This window comes from Rutilus rutilus (assembly GCF_951802725.1).
Source record: "Rutilus rutilus genome assembly, chromosome: 4".
Lineage (NCBI taxonomy): Eukaryota > Metazoa > Chordata > Actinopteri > Cypriniformes > Leuciscidae > Rutilus > Rutilus rutilus.
In genome coordinates, this window is record NC_140212.1 from 10578433 (window position 1) to 10600030 (window position 21598).

The 21598-nt window shown below is 38.6% G+C and overlaps 1 protein-coding gene across 21 annotated transcripts in view; it reads right to left on the minus strand.

The window, feature by feature from the left end:
- Positions 1-1875: 1875 nt before the first annotated feature.
- Positions 1876-21598, minus strand: part of grip1 (glutamate receptor interacting protein 1) — a 238433-nt gene continuing 218710 nt past the window's right edge. For 4 of the 21 annotated variants that reach the window (XM_084407843.1, XM_084407839.1, XM_084407850.1 and 1 more), the window contains 9 exons: positions 17601-17745; positions 16482-16621; positions 13682-13879; positions 9617-9785; positions 7723-7761; positions 7341-7452; positions 2832-3062; positions 2598-2744; positions 1876-2497 (listed from right to left, as the gene is read on the minus strand). In XM_084407843.1, coding sequence (XP_084263969.1) covers positions 2234-2497; positions 2598-2744; positions 2832-3062; positions 7341-7452; positions 7723-7761; positions 9617-9785; positions 13682-13879; positions 16482-16621; positions 17601-17745 — 1445 coding nt within the window. In that variant the 3' untranslated portion in view covers positions 1876-2233. Of the gene's footprint in view, positions 2498-2597; positions 2745-2831; positions 3063-7340; positions 7453-7722; positions 7762-9616; positions 9786-13681; positions 13880-16481; positions 16622-17600; positions 17806-21598 lie in introns of all 21 variants that reach the window. The other 17 variants (XM_084407844.1, XM_084407840.1, XM_084407851.1 and 14 more) reach the window with 7 other exon arrangements.

Below are 21598 nucleotides of genomic sequence, written 5' to 3' on the forward strand. Positions count from 1 at the left end.
CATAATACCTGTCCATTAGAAATAAAAATACAATATTTCAGGGACATAACTGTGACATTGAATCAAATTCATCGTATACTGAAAATGGACACCCACTATTTTAACTGGCAGTGCTTGACTTCACTAAACGTTTCCACAAATGGAAAAAATGAGTTTTTTTTTTCTTTCTTCTTTTCACTTGACCAGTGTATTTGCAGTAACACAGTGAAGTGTTGTGACAAATTTAGGTCGAGGTCAAGGAAAGCGTTGCAATGAAAGTGACAACTAACTCTTGAATCAGGCCTTGAGAACCATAATTCAACATGTAGCGTTTATGCATTTGAGAAACATCTCAGTGAGTTGCTCAGTGCATGAGTTTGGGGAATGAACCCGTACCTGAAGGTTTATCTGAAATAGAACAACAAATAAAGACACCTTTTCATCATCGGCAAACTTTCTCCATCAAGTGGGCTTGATGGGGTTTTTGTTCGGTTCAGTAGTTGGACCACAATGTGCCATTTGAAAATAGTGAGTAGACAGGATCTTTGAGCACTGACAAATGAGGGTGACATCACTCAATCAAAAGCACAGTTTCACACAGGTGGGTGAGGCTCTTCATTGCCATTAGCAGCTTACCCATGGCATTTTTTTCTTTACTAACATCATTTTTTTCCAAACAGAGCTACAAATGTGATGTTTAGTGGTCTACCACATATGGTAGGAAAACCCATTCTCATGATTTGACACTTTTTTTTTTTTCTCTTTAAAAAACAAATTGCGCACCCTTTGGGCTTACACAGTTTGGAAAAAAAATTTCAGATGAGACATAAAACCATAACAGTACCATATACAAATTACCATAATGATTTATAACTATTTAAACATTGGTGTGAGGAATACAAAAGTCTTTTCAGGATTTTTTTTTTCTCATGGACATCAACCCCATGCTCGTGTTATTGTCATAAGTGGGCACTGCAAATTTAAGCAAATGAGATGAATTTGTTCGTTGTAATATTCTCATTTATCACAGACAGCGGAGTAAACAATATCGTAAAAAAAAAAAAAAAAGTCGTTTTCGTTTAAGAGATTGATGTCGGAATAAATAAGCTGTTCTATCCTTTGGGCCAATGATGGATTTCCTCAAAAAGTGGGGCGAGAGTCTGGAGACCGCAGACCTACGGCGGTTACCTAACAAAGTACAGAGTTTCCGAACCGAATGACCTTCTCCGTGACATCAGTCTGCTCCGGTACATGGTCGATAGTGACCTCATGCTAACCAGCCACCGCTCAAAATCACACACATCCCTTATAAATCATCCGCCTCTATTCATAAAAATAGACATCTATCCAATTTCAAGATAAGGTGCCTTTGTGCCACCCTCTCCTTATGAGTGACATAGGATTTCATATTTGCCGTGAAAAGAGAACCAAAACATGGTGTTTCTCGTGTAGCCAAGCTCTTGTTTTTTTTTGGACAGAAGTACTACAAAATAGTTTATTAAAAGGTCTCATGCATTAGGCTATAACCCAAATTCAGTCACAATTGAAAAATGGCTACCGAATTCATTGTGCTGATTATTTTTTTTCCCCTACACACAGCTTTATCCTCTCTTGTTGAGCAAGAAAAGGGACCAGCTCTGACCTTGGCATCAGATAGAAGGAAATACACGGACATACACTATACACACACTTGTGTTTCAGTATCACAAAAATAGGAGGGTCGACGGTTGCGTTTCGGATGTGGGACTTTGACAGACTTCGTGGAGGCTTGTGAAATAAAGTCTCGGGACACACACACACACACACACACACTCTCGAACTCACACAAACACGGACGATCACAGAGTGGCCAGTCCGATATTACAAGTAAAAGTCTCAGTGTTGCTTTTATGCATCTTTTGCTTCTTTTTTTTTTTTTTTTTTTGTCCTTAAAACTATTCTTGTTTATTGGCAATAAAAATCAGGGATGGCACTGTTTCAGGTTTTTTTTTTTTTTTCTCACAATTTGGTTTTCCAAGAGGTCAGTGTGGTCTTCGCCGCCTTTTTCACAGGGTAAAAACACACCCAGCGTGTCAGGAAAGGACCTCTCAGTCACGGTGGTTCATGCTCTGACTTAGGAAAGGGACTGGGTGTGTGCTAAAGGACAACAAGCCCCTCGTATTCCTCCACTAGAGGGAGCCGTTTAGGGAGGGGAGGGTTTGCTTTAGCACCATGAGGAGGAGCGCTCCATTGCAGGCACCTTGGAGGAGTTCTGCTATAAGGTCTTGTTGGGGTCTCTGTCCTCTAGTCCCGCTAGCGTGGAGTTGTGCTGGCCCTGCTCCAGCCCTGCAACGGGCTGCTCGAGAGGGTCCCCGGAGTCAGTCCAGTTCACAGCCTCGTCATTGGACAACGGGTTCAGTTCTGAGGTCAGCGAGGAAACCGGGTTCCGGCTTATGACTAGATCCAGTTTGTTCCCGGACTCTGCTATGAGAGGAACCACTAAGCAGCAGTCAAAGTCTCTAGTCCGGACGTGGTTTATCTGTGGCACAAAGCAAGAAAAAATTCATCTAATTTAGAGGAACAATTTCTAATGTACTTGGTGTCCCATAACTTATCGGGACTGCATCACAGTGGCTCACCTGTAGCAGTCTGTCGTATGGCTTCAGGCCTCCGATTTCAGCAGGGCCACCCGGACGGATATTGTTAACATAAACCCCCTTCTCCAGGACCCCATCAGACACACTAAACCCAAAGTCCTCAAGGTCTGAGTCCTTCAACAGACTCATCTGGGAATGTGGGAGCAGTTACACACATTAAACCTGCTGTATAACGATAATTGAATCGAGAAATGACCAAAAGACCAGTATTCCCACCTTATGGAGCTCAACTGGGGTAGGTGACATGTCTTTGATCTCCTGCTTCATTCTCCTCATGGAGAAAGCTTTTTTGCCAACGTCGATGGGCAGGGTGTTGCTGCGGTTTGCCTGTGTGTATTGTGGTTTGTTGCTGCCACGTTCCTGAAAGCTGGCCTGACGGCCCAGATGGCTTCGGGTGGGCGCAGGATCGTGGTTTAGACTTAAAGAGCTGCCCGACATGATGGTGGCCTACAGGGAAAACCATGAGGAACTGAGCTGAATACGAGTAAATATAAGTGATGAGAAGGTTATATACAGATAAATGCACTCAAAACACACTTTATATATAAAGTTTAGTATACACTACCGTTCAAAAGTTTGGGATCAGATAGCCTTTCTTTTTTTAAAGAAATGAATTCAGCAAGGATGCATTAAATTGATCAAAAGTGACAGAAATCTTTTGTAACATTGTAAACGTCTTTACTATTTCAAATAAATGCTGTTCTTTGGAACTTTCTTTTCATTAAGGAATCCTGAAAACAAATGTAACGTTTCCACAAAAGTATTAAGCAGCACAGGTGTTTTCAACATTGATAATAATAAGAAATGTATCTTGAGCACCATAAAGGCATATTAGAATGATTTCTGAAGGATCTGGAGTAAATCAGATTTTAAAATATATTACTTTTTTTGATCAACTGAATGCAGCCTTGGTTAGCATGAGAGACGACTTTCAAAAACATTTGTATAAAATCTTACCCAGCACATACTTTTGAACGGTACTGTATGGAAATTGTCAGTGAAATTAAGTGTACAGTACAAAGGGTGACATTTTAAGCATTTCATTAACAGTTTGTGTTACACTTCCTGTCTAGTGTGTTATAAGAAGCAAAATGCTGATGGACACCGATACACAAACTCTTAGTAGCATGCATTTTTACACACTAATGGGTGGTTTGAACCGCTTTGACTTCCACCATGGCAAGCCATGGCAATGATTAAACAATGAACGGTGGGCATTTTTTAGATGTTTCTTGGAGTCCTTTGAAGATGATCTTCAAAAAGAGCCTGGTTCTGGTTCAGACTTTTACCGGGGACATTACTACACAATACTGAAATATTTTCACAACAAAAGCCTTGCTGCAGCTCTTCCATCATGCTTTGCATGAGCCCACATGCCTTCGTTCTTTCAATCCACCGTCATTTGCTAGTTTGTGTGAATCTCACTCAAACTGCATGGAATGGAGATTCCAGGTTAATGACAGGTGACCACACAGAAAACTCTTCTAAGCCGATGCATTTGTGGTAAGCAGTGTAAAAAAATTATTAAACCAGTGATCAGACATGTAATCATGCACCTTGACATAACATTCGATCAAATCAGCATGTGAAAAATGAAAACGTGTACTTTTCGCACAATGTTTTTTCGGGCCGTTCCGAGCTCAATGGTACATTTTACTGACACAAACCAAAGGCAAACACTTTCATCGAATCCAATTGAGGCTAAAGGGTACATTCAGCGTAAAAGGCTTTTGATTTTATCGTGTTTCCACAGACAAGTGGGATGGAAAGTGAAGAGCTTTCAAAGCGATCCCTAACTTACTAAAAGCTTCTCTGCACTGACGTCTACCTGCGGTCTGGGTTTAACTCGAGGTACCTGATAAAGCAAAGGCAAGAAAATCAATCTGCTTTCACGAAATGTTTCAAGGCTAGCCACAAAGCATGTCAAATTCACCATTGTGTGACATGACAGCAGATATTATCTACTGTGACTGAGACTGACAAAAAATAAAATGCAATTAACAGCAGTCTAAAGCCATTTTCCAAGAAGGTCTATTTATTTTTTTTTATTTTTTTTTTGTCTTGAAAGGGATAGTTCACCCAAAAATAAAAATTCTGCCATTATTTACAGACCTTCATGTTGTTCCAAACCTGTTTGACTTAATTCTTCCACATGAAAAGGGATTTTATGGTAGAACACAGTTAAAGGGATAGTTCACTTTGAAATTAATTTTTGATATGTTTTAGCTTACCTCAAGGGCATCCAAGATGTAGGTGTCTTTGTTTCCGCAGTAGTTTCAATTTTGATATTTTTAGGTCAAACCGTTCTTGTCTGTCAGTCATATAATGCAGGTCTATGGTCACTGTCTCAAAACACAAGCACAGAGTCCAAATTAAAACAATTCCCCATCGTCCAAATGAAACAGTTCCCCATCATAAGTACACATTGATGGCCTAAGACACGAAACGAGCGGTTTGTGTGAGAAAACGAACAGTATTTATATTGTTGTTATCTCTTGAAAACAGCACACGTCCAAATGATCTGACGGCGCGGGCGGGTATAGATATATACATAGATGTCGCCTTGGCTACGGTTTCGTTCCAATGAACTGCAGTAGCGAAGGCGACATCTAGTGTATACATCTATACCCGCCAGCGCCGTCAGATCATTTGGACGTGTGCTGTTTTCAAGAGATAACAACAATATAAATACTGTTCGTTTTCTCACACAAACCGCTCGTTTCGTGTCTTAGGCCATCAATGTGTACTTATGATGGGGAACTGTTTCATTTGGACGATGGGGAATTGTTTTAATTTGGACTCTGTGCTTGTGTTTTGAGACAGTGACCATCGACCTGCATTATATGACTGACAGACAAGAACGGTTTGACCTAAAAATATCAAAATTGAAACTACTGCGGAAACAAAGACACCTACATCTTGGATGCCCTTGAGGTAAGCTAAAACATATCAAAAATTAATTTCAAAGTGAACTATCCCTTTAAGATCCAAAAAATGACACACAAGAATCATAAAGGTAGTACAAATGATTCCAAGTCTTCGATAGCTTTGTACGAGGGACCAAAAGTCGACTAGTAAAAACACTATTTGAAATTTGCACTAATGAAATCTGTCACCTGAATGTCACTGTTACAGCTGAACATGTTGTGTGCGAGAATACTTGGTGTCGAGGTTGATGAGAGATGCTGCCGTGTACTTTCAGGCAGAGCCAAGTGTGGCAATATTTCGATTCTTATTGGCATATTCGGTTCTCGTTAGAGTCATGCATCCCACAAGATGAGGATCTGCTTTATGGTGGGAAGAAAACCGCAATGAGACGCTCAGACCGATATCTGTGTGTCCCTGTGCCGTCAGAGAACATTTTCTTCACAGCAGGCCTTGCTGTTAACAGGCAAAGATTTTCACCACTTGTTTTTCTGAATAACAACATGTGAAACAACAGCAGTGATAGCCTTAAAATAGACTAGTTTGTTCATTAGTCTAATGACGACAACCTAGTTTTCAAATGGGTTTCCTTGCGAGCTCAGAGTGAGTGCAAATGCTTTTTAAATCGTTATTTTACAAAAACATGTTAGTATTAATGCATATTGTCCATTTATTCAGTCCATTCAATTCAAAAGAAAAACATAGGTTTTTGAAGTTGAAGAAAATTACTGTTGATGTAATGAGAATTTCCAGTAGTGTTGTTATTGTTAACTAAAACAAACTATCCTTCTTTCAGTAATAAAGCTGAAACAAAATATACATTTTAGATGTAAAAGTTAAACTTACCTCAATGTTGCCTTGGCAAATATATGAAATAAAAGTAGTATGTTGAAGCAGAACTAAAATTACTAAAACTAAAATAGAAATATTTAAATATTGTAAATATTTTCAAAAGCATTAAAATGAAAACCATTAAGCATTAGAATATAAAAATAAAAGCTAATAAAAAAAAATGAAATACTACAATCATTTATAAATAATAAAATAACCCATGTTTGCAGTGACTGGATAAAGATTTTGCACTTACAAGCGCAATTTCTGGCCAATGAGTATAACTGCAAAAAATAGTAAATATATTCACTATGATTTAAATAAATAATAGATTTTTTTTCCAGGCCTGGAAATTACAGTTTTGAAATTTCCTGGTTTTAAAGTATATTTGAACTTACATTACTCAAATGAAAATCAACTATTTATTTATTTATTTAAAATAAAAAATCTGGCTACAAAATTACTCAGTATGCATATCCCTAACATAATTGTGAAAGAGATTTATGATTTGGAACAACACAATTGTGACTAAATGAAGACAGAATCCGGGTGAACGACACCCTTTAACACGTCAAAATGCGTTTTGAATGCACCCCCAGGATCTGAAGTGGATGCCAATAGTGGTTGTCTGCGAATCCCTCCCCCCCCCACCCCCTTTCAAGCAGGCCCCCAGCAAGAGACACTGAGCCCATTAGCACGACGAGAGCACTTGGGTGCCAGCGCTACAAGCAAAGAAGAAGCCCAAAGGAAAGAAAGGGGTACCAAGATGGCCAGGTTTCTCTTATTCAGAAGCCTGTCTGGCTTGTCCTGGAAAAAGAAGGAGCTGTTACACAAAACAAGGGTTGGTACTGCATGCTACTGAAAAAAGATTGTGTAGGTGGGGGGGGTTGATGAATGGAAAGAGCTAAAGGGTGAACGTGGGGAGAGGGAAATGGACACAAACGGATGGCATTTTTCTTCCCAAGTTACCTCAAGTTCTCGCAAGATCCCGGATTGGCCGCACGTCTCCAGGTCTTCGAGCGCTTGGGACCAGAAGTTCTCTTCCTGGTCTGGCTCCGTCCCATCGTGCCCCACTGTAAACCTGTTTGAAACACAATGGGACGCTTTAACCGCCTAGTACGTGAAAACTACGGCGGCCAATGAGCAGGCAGGTGTAACAGTGATGAACGCAGGGGACGACCAATGATCTGTGCAGGCTATGGTGGGGCTCTTGAAGAGAGACACATACGGACACACTGTGATAGGCGGTGATGTCCTTGGTGGATTGTGGGGCTTTGGGTTATGAAGTGAAAGGGCCGGATTGGTTTGGGGAAGCAGTGCAGGTTAACAGGCACACAGCACTGAACCTCACCTGCTGTCTGAGATTAAACCGGTGGGGAGCGTGGATGCCCTGTAATGGGAGATCAGCTTCAATCAATAACACAAAACGGCATGGGTATAGAGTCAAACCAGATCACTCAGTCTGTCACTTTTTAACAGCGGCGTTTTAGCTTTTACATCCTGTACATAACACATTTTGAGCGCCTTCGTCTACAAAGCATTTCACCACCACTCTCAAACGACAAAGAAAAATGTGTTGGAGTAGATGGGGGAAGTTTTGCATTGTACAGATTTAAATACAGACTGCAGAATGCTGACAATATGTGAAAAGACAATGCATGAAAGTACAGGTTGTTTCTTCTCAGAGCATTTCTTTTTATTCTGTATTGGCCATATGAGATTTAGACATGTTTTCCAGATGATCTGTTATAGTTCCTAAAATGGACAAACATGAAATGGCATTCACAACCCCATTTTTCACACATCCATAATATAACACGTGTAAAAACAAACATGAGTGAAACAAAAAATAGAGGCACTGCAACTACTAAAAAAGTAGAAAAAAAGAAAATATAATCAATTATATATATTTTTTAAATATAATTATCTCCCAAAAATGTTGGTAATATCATTATATTTTTTAATTAATTAATTATTTATATATTTTTTGTTTTGCCTTTTCACTAAAACGAAGCCTGTGCCAACTATTTGAATCGTTGATAAAATAAATAAATTCGCCATTGGTAAGTGGTAATCCTAACATGGTTAGTACCCACTCGTCTGCTATTTAGCCAATCAATTACAACTACTGGATGAAGGTTATGCCAGATAATTAATATTCATGAGCCAGGCTGATTTATAATGTGTCCACTTTTCAGGTCATTCCTACACCCCTGATTTTGAACTGGATTGTGGAAAAATTGGCACAGGGATGTGTATTAAGAAACCAAGTAAATGAGGTCAACTTTAAGGCAGCCCACAGTCACCATTAAATGGAAACTGTACAATCCTGAGACAAAACCTCAAAGGGTGATCATAACTCTAGTGTCAGCTAAATACTTTAAAAAGGCCTTCTTTCTTCCTAAGAGCCGCTGGCTTCATTGCTGCACACAGGGGCCCTTTAAGCTTTTGATCTACAGCACAATGAATCTGAATTACAAATATTCAACAGCACGAGCTAACAAAGAATAAAGTAGAATCACCCCAAAAACGATCGATCAAAGCTCCAGTAACAGCCTTTTTGACAATACAATGTGCTGCAAATGTACCGCACAGCTGAGTTAATATTATGACTGAGAGTCACATTTTAGGTTGAAACAAAGACTATTTCACACAGAAGACACACTTAATGTGAACATTAAAGTCAGTTCACTTCTTAAAAATTGTACTGATGGTCTCCTCCGAGACTGTCTTTAGAATTTAATGAATTTGAGAAGTCAACAAAACATTAAGCGGCATTGCCTGCCTTCACACAATACCTTTCTGTACAGGCTGGCACTAAACTAGTCCATGATTCAATGGATATAGACACTTCAGTACTTCATTTCTAGGGAAATAAAGAGGTAATAACTTTCATGGAATATTAATGTCTTCAATGACAGAAAAGTTTAATCTATTTTCAAGTCTTGTGTACTTTGCTAATGCAGTATTGAATCCATCCAATGAATTCAAGACATCACATTAACCATCTAATAAACCTGGTGGCCTATACTTAATATTTCACCCAAAAATGAAAATGAATTTCCCCATTATTGTATGTTATTCCAAACCTGTATGATTAGTTTCTCCCCTTATAGAAAAGAATATTCCATAAAAAAAATAATAGCATATGGTTTTGGAACGACTTGAGGTTGAGCACACAGTCATATATGCTGCAATGTGAATTTAAACGACGAGTATAGTTTACAGGCAGTACGTTGACGTACCCGCTAGCGCTTGGCCTGTCCCATTCATCCACACCGAGTCCGAAGTCTGGCAGGATGTTGTTCCTCTGCCGGCTGCTGTTGACTGGGGAGAGGCTGCCCCGGCTGGGCTTGGCATTCCTCCACTCATGGCTGTGGAAACTGTAGCCCGATGCCTGGAAACCCGTGGGAGCTAAAACAAACACACACAACCAGAGTCCAAAATTCACTTTTTTTTGCCTCTTTTGCCAACAGCGGGTGAATTGAGAAAATGTACTATCCATAAATATTGCTTACATGCCTTGAAATTGTATTTTGTATGTTTATTATCAAAATAATAATAATAATGTAGTTTGGATTAAATAGCTAAATGATTCCATTGAAACAAAATAATTTACTAATGCATTATTAAAATCAAAAGTTGTATCTGTTAATGCACTGTGAACTAACGAGCAAACAATTAACAGTTGTATTTTTGCTAGCATTAACAGATTAATAAATCATGTAAAAAAATATTGTTCGTTGTATTGCGCATTAATGCGTTAACTAATGGGAACCTTATTGTAAAGTGTTACCATGATGATGATAACATTAACAACAAAAAATAATGCTAAATTCAGTTTAGCTAAAATACCTAAATCCATTGAAAAAAAACGAATATAGTTTAGCTAAATTCAAGGTAAATGATTGCATTGAAATAAAAATAACCAACATAGTATAATTACTATAAATAAATTAAAGTTATTTGACAAAATGCATTATGTTGTTCCTGCTGCAGTTGCAAGCCAACTGGCGAGGTCACAACGTTACTCGCATTTGGCAAGTGTTATTGTACCCTGCGCACAACATTAGCCTGCTGAAATCAATTTGACTGTAAATGAGAGAAAAAGCAGTGGCAATAAATGTTTCCCAGAAGAAAGTGTACATTTCTGCATTACGCTGCACTCTCACACAACACCGGCGCAGGAGCTCCTGGATGCACGGGTTCCCAGGCTCCGCTCATTAATCTGGCTCAAGACTGCTGGAGGGCAGGGTGAGGACTATAGGGAGAGTGGAGAACAACATGCTAGCTGTGTTCACACACTCATCTCCGGAGGGAGTCACGCCATTGTGTTTTATACGCTTTGGTCTGATTCTCCCTCGACGACCACCGCAAATCGCTTGCATAGCCTCAGGGTTTCAAGATTCACCAGCAACTCAATAAGGATTAACTGCTTGTGATTTGTCCACCCCTCAGGGCTCGAGAAGGTGGAGGAATCCTTAATGAGACTCTCGATAGCTATTTTAGAGTTATGTCCCTTTTTCAAGGAAAGAAGTTTTGGAAATGATGAATGATGATACATGCAGGAATTAATATCCCTCTAAACTGCACATGCGCAGCTGCATGCTAATGATGTTGCTCATACGCACTGTGCAGAAAAAGACAAACAAAACCAGCAACGATGTCTTGAAACAGAGTTAAAATGGTCCGCTGATTTTTCAGTATGGAATAGAAGCTGTGAGAAATCTTGTGCATGGTAAAGTGCACAATGCTAATTAATGCGCAAGGCAAGGAAACAGTGCCGAGGAGGTCATAGTGGCACCAAACGTCACAAATAATGACTGTTATAAAGCATGTTATTTTAGATTATAATATTGCATTGTTATTTTTATGCCTTGCTTTCTAAAGGTCCCAACAAATAAGACCGTTATCTTGAAAAAACAAGAGAGAAAACTATAACTCAAGAGTAACTCGTGACTTCTATACCAGTAATTCTCAACTTTTTTTGCCATAAATTTTGTTAATTTTACAAAAGTCAATAGAAATGATTTATTAACAATACCACTAACTACAAACTGTAGGAAGAGTACAAAATATGCCAAATAAATCAAATGGGTATAATAGAATTTTTTTATACATAAACTACATTTAGTGCATTCTGGGATAAAATAAATAAATAAAAGAACAAATATTTATAAATATTTAAAATAATATTTTAGAAAAATATATTACATTAATATTTGCTATATATATATATACATACAGTATATCTGTGTGTGTGTGTGTGTGTGTAAATATCTATTTATATATACACATACAATTATTATTATTATTAACTTATTAACATAAATTCTTGCTAAACAGTGACACACGTGTCTGGTAAGTCTTTCTGCTTAGCCCAACAGAAAAGGTTTACTCTGCGAGATTGAATATTGCATGCAGGTAGACTATTAATCTTATTAGACGCAAGACACATGATTTCTTTAACTTTTCATTCCAGGTATCAAGTTCAGAGTCAGCTTTTGCCTTATCTCCGGATACAGCTGTTTACTAGTTGAATCCCATACGGGCCAATAGATTGCCAGCTACCTTGAATTTATGCTTCTTCCACATCATCCATAATTTAAGGGGCAGATTGCTGCTCCCTGCGAATGGTTTCCGAATCTCTGCAACCATCTGAGATTCATTTATGTATGGAGCCCTGAGAGAAAGAGAGTAGCGCTGCCTGAGGGAAGGAGAGCAACCATATGAACCTGTTAACATGAGCGGAAAGTGTCTTTCCACCCCATCAGAGCGAGGGACATGGAAAATAACATAAGATGAAAGGTGGTTTTGAGGAGGTGTATGTCAGCAGCACTGGGATGAATTAATTATCTCTATAAATAAAAAATGACTGATGACATTCAGATATTAATGGGAATTAGGAAAAAAGTTTCGCTCACTGACAGATGGTAATTTATTTAGATTCAGATTATATTTGTAACTACATTCGCATTTCCAAAAGTACACTGTAAAAAAATGATATGATATGTAAGAATATAACAATAAGTTATGACAACATATGTTTTTACATTTGCTTTAACTCATCAAAACAAGTAAAGCAATTCAACTCATTTTTCAAGTAATTTTAAGGTAATTTAAGTTGAAATGACTTAAACATCCAAGTTGATTGTACTTAAAAATGTAAGGCACATTCTAGGTTTTGTCCAGCCAATTTCTGAGAATTTAGTAAGTGCACAAGTAAGTGCATCACATTACGTTTTCATCAACTTACAGGTTATTATAGTTTACCGTAGTTATATTTGGACGCTCAGTTTTTTCATTTGGCCAAAATCTCTTGTATTAAAGATGAAGTGCCGCGCTGACTGTTTAAGACAGTATTGGCTATGACTCGACAACAAATGCTAGACTAAGATGGTCTTCTTAAACCTTGTGGACCATTAACATATTGTTTTTTCAGCAACTATTTTCATTAATATACATGAGCGTGGGAGTAATGCCCATATGTATTATTCATACATGAATAGAAACCATTTCTCTGAATTAAACATTGAAATGTGTGATGTGCCTACTTGGCATTCTCGATTCAAGCGATGATTGCGATTAGTTTTGACCAGGAGGCCTCAGTGTCAGGAGAGCTGACTGCAATTCAAACCCATTACTGGCGAGTTATCCAAATGGCCGTGTGTATCCCAGCGCTCATTAGGACTCATTTTCCACTTAATACAATAATCAATTTTTCCATATCACTGTACCACCAGCTGGCCTAATAAAAGACACATATCCCAATGCAGATTGCTTGAAATAATTACTAGAGTAAATACATATCTGCTGGTCCAAAGAGAATGGAAAACTCAATTAAATCTCACAGTAACCCTCCCATAAATCAAATTAAATAAATATAAATTATTAAATTGCTCAATATAGATTAAAATTTATAAAACAACACAGATAAAAGGAAGAAATATATAATCAATAAAGGGTTGGGTCAAAGAAAAAGAAATAGTTTAGACCTTACAGAAATGGTAGATGATAACATGTTCCGGAAACTTTTCAAGCAAATGTCGTGCTCTCGTTTGCAATTAGAATCTGAAATGCCCCCTGGAACACTCTAAATGGCAGAAGCAATTTACAAAAGTAATTTTGGCCAGAAAATTTCAACAAATGCGACAGTTCTTGTCGCTTTTCTGAAATAATGTAGCTCCAATTATATTTTGCCCAGAGGGTACTGGGACTTATTTACTGCAGTAAAACGTATTTAAAAGCTGAAAGGTAGAAATGCTAATTGCATTTTGTGAAAAGTACAAAAAATAAACATAACCACTCACACTCAAATTTACCCTGGGTGCTGAAGGTGGCGTCAATGGCAGAACCATCCCAGGATTCCACTGCGCTGTCCACACTGGGGATGGTGGTGGAATAGATGTCTGAGAGTTTTACAGGTTTCTGCCCAGTCTGACCCTCGTCCTCCATATCGCTCAGATCATTCATGCGACCCGTTACCGAGGGCTGCTTCGGGCTTGGCACTGTGGAAAGAACGAAATAAAGACGATGATTGTCTGAGCCCTCGGATCACAGTCAATAGACCAGAGAGATCCAGACTTTACTGGATATTGGGTTCACAAATCAGTGCTCATTTGATCTTTTGCTCTCGGATAAGGAACTTTACTTTGTCTACTTTCAGTCTACAGTATATGATAGATGGAGACAAAACTAAGTAGACCTTAGGCTTTAATGACTCACGGCTAGGCAGCTTTATTGCATTTTGGAGCTACAGTAAGATGTACAGTACTGTGGGAGGTAATGTGTGTGAGAAAGAGTGACGAGAAAATAAAAGCAAAGAATGTGCCAATCAAAAGTTTGGGAAATATAATACGAAAAATAATGTTTTTTAGAAAATTACAATTAGTAAATAATAATTAAAATGTAACCAAAAATGTTAAACAAACAAACATAAAATATATTTCCTTCACTATCCACTCCAAATCGTCTATTTAGATAAAATAAATAAATACACATTAATAATTAAAATAAATAAACAAACCAATTAAACACATTCAGAGTATGTTTACACGACAACGATGTACTAAAAACGTTTGCACCGTTTTCACAAATTCACGTTTTTATTGTTTACATGGAGACGGTAAAGGTATCGTTTTCGTGCAAACGAACGGCCAAAACAAACGTTCTCAGTTGAAAACGGTGTCGTGTAAACATACCCTTTTCTTGTGAAGATGTTCATAGGCACCCATTTATATCTGTACACAAAACTAACTTATGCATTTTAGCATAAGCCTTTGGCTTCGAAGGTTTTAAAGGGATACTCCACTTTTTTTGGAAATAGGCTCATTTTACAACTCCCCCAGAGTTAAAGGTCCCATTCCATGGATTATTTTTATTATTTTATAATGTTTCCAGGGGTGCCCTTATAATGTTAGTATGTTTTTTAGATCAAAAATTGTTATAATTTAGAAATAAAAGGCATATTTCCTAGCCTGATTTCATTCCCTGGTTTGAACACTCTGTTTGAAGGGGCGTGTCTGCTGAGAGACTTCAGTGTAAACGCCCTCTGCTGTGATTGGCTGACATGCTTGCATATGAAATATCTGGCATTACATGTGGAACTACCTGGAAAACTTTTACTATTACAGCTATCTGGATTAACGAATCATGAGAAGTTTTTTAAGTATTTAGATCTATTACCATCACATAAAAGGTTGCAGTGATGAGCATTGAGCAGATGACAGTCTGTTGATCGCGTGAAAGATCTTATCATTGCAACGCAGTTTCTGCACTATCACTAATGATTTCACCAATGCAAACATGAGGCATATAAATACAGTAAGAGCTTCGTTGTGCAGTGTAACAGCGTCATTGATTTCATAACGAGTTTTGGCAAGTGTCCAGATAAACTCGCGCTGTGTGATTGATAGCTTGGGCGATTGGAAAGGGATTGTTCTTTGATCGCTTTCTGTATATTAATCACAGTTTAAGTAAGATTATTTTCATCCTACTAAGAGAAACGAACGATGTGAAGAGTGATCGCTACTTCCATATTAAATCACTACTTACTGCTTGCTGGAATATAGTTGAAATAGTCCCCTTCGTCAGTATGAAACGCTGAGAGAAGTCTGCTTGATATTATTCCAGGTTAGAAAAACAGTCCGTGGTGAAATGGACAGAGCAAACTAACAACTTCGAATTAAACTTTTGCGGTATCCGATTATAGATAAACATCAACCACGTCTGTTGACATTTCGCCATCAATACGCCTGTGTTCCTGTGGGCGGAGGTTACGGTTCTAGTGACATCATTAAAGCAGGATGTAGAGGGGTGTAGTCCAATCCAGCCGTTTTTTGTAGTCAACTTCTGTTAAATAAAATATCTCGCTTGGCATGGAACTTTGAGCTTTATAATTTTACAGATATTATTTATACTCTAACAACAACATTACACACTAACTAAAGTTTGAAACATGGGATCACATAGAACGGGACCTTTAAACAGTTGAGTTTTACCGTTTTCGAATCCATTCAGCCGAATTCCGGGTCTGGGGGTCCCAGTTTTAGCATAGCTTAGCATAATGAATTGAACCGGACAAGACCATTAGCATCTCTCTCAAAAAAATGAACAAAGAGTTTCGATATTTTTTCCTATTTAAAACTTGACTCTTCTGTAGTTACATCGTGTACTAAGACCGACGGAAAATGAAAAGTTGTGATTTTCTAGGCTGATATGGCTAGGAACTATACTCTCATTCCTGCGTAATAATCAAGAAACTTTGCTGCTGTACCATGGGTGAAGCAGGCGTAATGATATGACGCAGTGCATGCCGCCTGATAATAGGCTACTGAGCTGGGGACTATTATCAGGTGCTGCGTCATATCATTACGCCTTCATTATGCTAAGCTATGCTAAAAGTGGGACCCCCAGACCCGGAGATCGGCTGAATGGATTCGAAAATGGTAAAACTCAACTGTTTAACTCTGGGGGAGTTGTAAAATGAGCCTATTTCCAAAAAAAGTGGAGTATCCCTTTAAGGATCACGAGAAGTGTGTTCAGACATTTGACTTGTAGTGTACATATAAAAAAGCCATTTGGTTCGTAAGCTTGCATGTCAGCACTCACATTCTCCCTGCTTCTTGATCTTCAGTGTGACGGACTCTCCAGCCATCTGCAGCAGGTGGATGGCCTCACTGAGAGGTTTGCCCTTCAAACTGTTGCTGTTAATTGCCAGTATGCGGTCACCAATGTGGATGGCACCAGTCCTGTGGAAACAAGAGCACAGCAACTCATCATTTCAAAAGCCCTTTTTTTCTTGTTGAAAACATGCATTCATTCAAATTAACTAGGGCTATCCATAGATTAAAATGTTTAATTGGGATTAATGTCTACAGCAACACATTAACATATTCAGTAGTTTCTGAGAAAAGGAAAGAAACATTTGTATACATTTTCTAATTACATTTTATACTTAGAATTCAAATGTTTATATATATATATTTTTTTTTTTTTATAATTATATAATTAGCATTCAAATTATATAATATAGTTTTATTTATAATATATATTTTTATATAAATGACCTTTTATGCCCTTTTTATAAAGTCTTGATTTTGTTTTTGGTGTCTACTAGAATAGGTTTTCATGCTTCAAAACAAAACAAAACAACAATTTATTTTTCACTTTGTTGCAGCACCTCTCTTCCCAGTCTGTCAGCAACACTGTTCAGTTTCTGTCTCTATGAAGCCCCTCCTTCCGAAAAGCACAATGTGCTCTGATTGGTCGGCTCAACCAATGTTTTGTAACCTTTCAACCATTTTGAGTGTTTCATAAAAGTGTCACATAACGCACAATATCATTCAGTTAAGCGTGCACTGCAGTTTTGTCATTTGCCGATTAAATGTTTGAACTCTTAAAGCAGAATGGATTCTGATTGGCTGTCAATGTGTTTATCATTCATCAGCTAGAAAAAAAAATCGGTTCTTTCTTTGTGCCGTTATTGTTACAGTATAGTTGTGGTGTAAACTCCGTCCTTTTGGAGAGGACTTTGCTTTATAATTTTGCAGACCTTTTTCTTGCTCAAACAGCAACATCACACACTAAAGAAAGTTCAAATGTAAAAAAGCACGATAGTTCCTTTTTAAGATATCACACACATTAGCTCTCTCTATATACATGTATATTTAACTTAAGTGTGATATTTCATAACTGTTGACAGGCTTGAAAGCACGAACAGAGCCGTACCTCTCGGCCAGGCCGCCTTTAGTGAGGCTGGAGATGATGATGGGGTCGAAGGGCTCCTCGGTGCCCGAGATTGTGATGCCCAGCGGCCCGCCGTAGCGTTTCAGCTCCACCGTGTAAATGATGGCGCCGGAGGTCTCCTGCTCGTCTGCAACACAGGCCAACAGCACACGGGCGTCCCTATCAACACTGCCATCACGTAGGATACCTCACAGAGGGGCAGAGAGCAGAGCGAAGACACCCCTCACAACACCGGACAGAGAGAGGAGGTAAGGAGGAATTGACCAGAAAATAAAGAGAAAACATGAGGGAAGAGGAACCCAAAGGAAACAAACAGAAATGGGATAAAAATTCTAGGGTTGTCAATTTAACATGCAATTGAACATTCGCCAAGTCCTTTCCTAAAAGAAAAAAAAAAAATCAATTTTCTGACCAGTCCTACCTTAGCAACTGTTGTAATCTGACATTTTTTCCAACTACATATAATGTTCGGATTGAATATAATTTGCACTGCAAAAAATAAAAACAGAAAATGCACTGGTAATTTTCTGCCAGGACATTATCCAGTAAATTATTTTGCAACACAATGCAACGCATGATTCAAAATACAGGTAAAACACCTGGAAAAAAACAATACGGAAAAATTCGTACACAGTAAATTGTGCCGCAATGCGCCCTATTTTTACAGTGAATCTGCACATTATGTAATCAATTCCATTACAATTGCTAATTCATTGACAACACCCCAAAAAACAACCTGACTAAAAGTAAAAGTGATGTCTGATTATGCTCACAAAAAATAATAAACTGGAGGAATGAAAAAAGCAGGAAGAATGGGAAAGGAAGTAAAGGCAATTCAAGAGAAGAATGATGTAAGATAATGGTGCATCCAGAAAAGGAAAAATAAAACGAAAAAATGAGAGAGAAAATACAACTGATTGGCAAAATGGAGATATTCACATGCATAATACAAAAAATGGGATATCAGCTCTGTGATCCATTTCAGAAATGGATACTACACCTTACCTCTACAAATCATACATTTTATCATCCAAAGGAGAACTAAGCCTCCATAGCCTGGACCCCCAATGCATTTCAGATGTCAGACATTTCCTTTTATCCCCAAAGTGACTTAATGCATTCAAGCTGTATATTATATGTGTGTCCTCAAGGGATTCTCTGTGCTAGTTGCTTTACCAGCTGAGAAACAAGAATCATAATGTAAATTAATTATAAGACTGAACTCGTTTTGTATGCACTCAAGTGCAGATGTGGCTATAGCAACACCAAAATCCACTTGAAAGTGTTTTATAAAATATTTGTGGCGCTGATTCATAATGCTCAACATCAATTAAGAGGTCTACCTGCCGTTTTGACATGACTACACCGAGAAGGGAATGCTGCTAAAGAAAAAAAAGAAAATAGAGGAAATTCTCGCAGATCCTCGGGGCAATCGTTGTCATCTCCCACACGCATCCACGTCCTAATGAAGCGCTGATCGCTGTCAGATCACAGACGCTCTAGGTTTGTGTGTCTGCGCTGGGGGTCTGGGGATGTTCGTTAACACGAGGTCGGCTCATTACGCCTTCGTTTTTTTTTCCACGATGGACTAATGGAGAGATGGGAGGGAAATTACCCCTATTTAGCATGCCTGTTAGCACGACCTCTCTCAGACTGATGATTTGTTGTCACAGAAAAAAGGGTTTTGTGAAAAATGAATGTCGACCTTAATGTTCCCAGCGAGAAAGATCTAAACGAGCCTCCAGCATTGGGCGAGGATCTGAAACACACGAGGTGCCATTTCACGGACACAGTGGACGTCCTGGATGAAATATAAATGCCAAATAAAAGTGATTCGCAGGTCTGCTTTGTAGTACGAGCATAACGCCCCTGTAGACGACTATGAAGCAGAGGATTGTGGGTAAATGCTTTTGAGACGCTGGATGAGGGCTCCAAGGGTTTCTAATCGGATAATTGAACCAAATGAGCATTAAATTGAAGCGATTAAACCTAATTTTCTTCAGTGCGCACAATGCTAATAGTGTTAAGGGTGAATTGTGAGGTTGTGGAAGCGAGGAGAGATGTGTATGTTGTTGTAGCCCAAGAGAAGCAGCTAAAGGTTTACCAGAAGGTCCTTTGGAGATAATAAAGATCTCACCGTGACATTTCTGACAGCAGAGCCACTTCTGTACCTCACAAATCTGTACCTCAACTTAAAATATAGGACAGTTGTATGCATAACAAAAAAGATTTTCTTTTTTTACTGAGCTATCCCTTTAAACGGTTACAAAATCACCAAGCAATATAACTAGGCAACAAGGCGGGGTGATATATTCAATAGTCAAATACATTCATAAAAACTTTGATTAATTTGTACTGTGAATGAACATGCGCATTAACAGGTTTGACCCAAAAATGAGTAGCATTAGCAGGCCATCTGATCTCGATATCTTGGCTCCTTGTAAAATTAAACTTTTATGTTCAAAGTCAATTTTTTGACTGTCAGTAATCTTTCTAAAGTACTATTCATTTATTTATGTGTAAAACCCTAACCTTTAAGAAACACTGTGCATATCACGATTTTACTCTCCATTAAGTTCTCTAAAGAGCGTGTCATTATACTAATTTCCCGATCTATCCTTGTCTTGTGATTTGCAAACATCACATTGAAAAGACATCTCTGATTTAAACTTCAGCAAAAAAAAAAAAAATGCAGTTGGTAAGATCGATTCATTTTCTGTGATTCATTTGAAGTGGTCCTTTTCAATTAATAAATTCATTAATTTGATTCAACAATTCAAGTTAATCAATCAAAAATGTAAATGAAATCCATGCTGGCATTTTTTCTTAAAACGAAAAAAGCCTTAATGTTCATACACTCACCTAAAGGATTATTAGGAACACCATACTAATACTGTGTTTGACCCCCTTTCGCCTTCAGAACTGCCTTAATTCTACGTGGCATTGATTCAACAAGGTGCTGAAAGCATTCTTTAGAAATGTTGGCCCATATTGATAGGATAGCATCTTGCAGTTGATGGAGATTTGTGGGATGCACATCCAGGGCACGAAGCTCCCATTCCACCACATCCCAAAGATGCTCTATTGGGTTCGAGATCTGGTGACTGTGGGGGCCATTTTAGTACAGTGAACTCATTGTCATGTTCAAGAAACCAATTTGAAATGATTCGAGCTTTGTGACATGGTGCATTATCCTGCTGGAAGTAGCCATCAGAGGATGGGTACATGGTGGTCATAAAGGGATGGACATGGTCAGATACAATGCTCAGGTAGGCCGTGGCATTTAAACAATGCCCAATTGGCACTAAGGGGCCTAAAGTGTGCCAAGAAAACATCCCCCACACCATTACACCACCACCACCAGCCTGCACAGTGGTAACAAGGCATGATGGATCCATGTTCTCATTATGTTTACGCCAAATTCTGACTCTACCATCTGAATGTCTCAACAGAAATCGAGACTCATCAGACCAGGCAACATTTTTCCAGTCTTCAACTGTCCAATTTTGGTGAGCTCGTGCAAATTGTAGCCTCTTTTTCCTATTTGTAGTAGAGATGAGTGGTACCCAGTGGGGTCTTCAGCTGTTGTAGCCCATCCACCTCAAGGTTGTGCGTGTTGTGGCTTCACAAATGCTTTGCTGCATACCTCGGTTGTAACGAGTGGTTATTTCAGTCAAAGTTGCTCTTCTATCAACTTGAATCAGTCGGCCCATTCTCCTCTGACCTCTAGCATCAACAAGGCATTTTCGCCCACAGGACTGCCGCATACTGGATGTTTTTCCCTTTTCACACCATTCTTTGTAAACCCTAGAAATGGTTGTGCGTGAAAATCCCAGTAACTAAGCAGATTGTGAAATACTCAGACCGGCCCGTCTGGCACCAACAACCATGCCACGCTCAAAATTGCTTAAATCACCTTTCTTTCCCATTCTGACATTCAGTTTGGAGTTCAGGAGATTGTCTTGACCAGGACCACACCC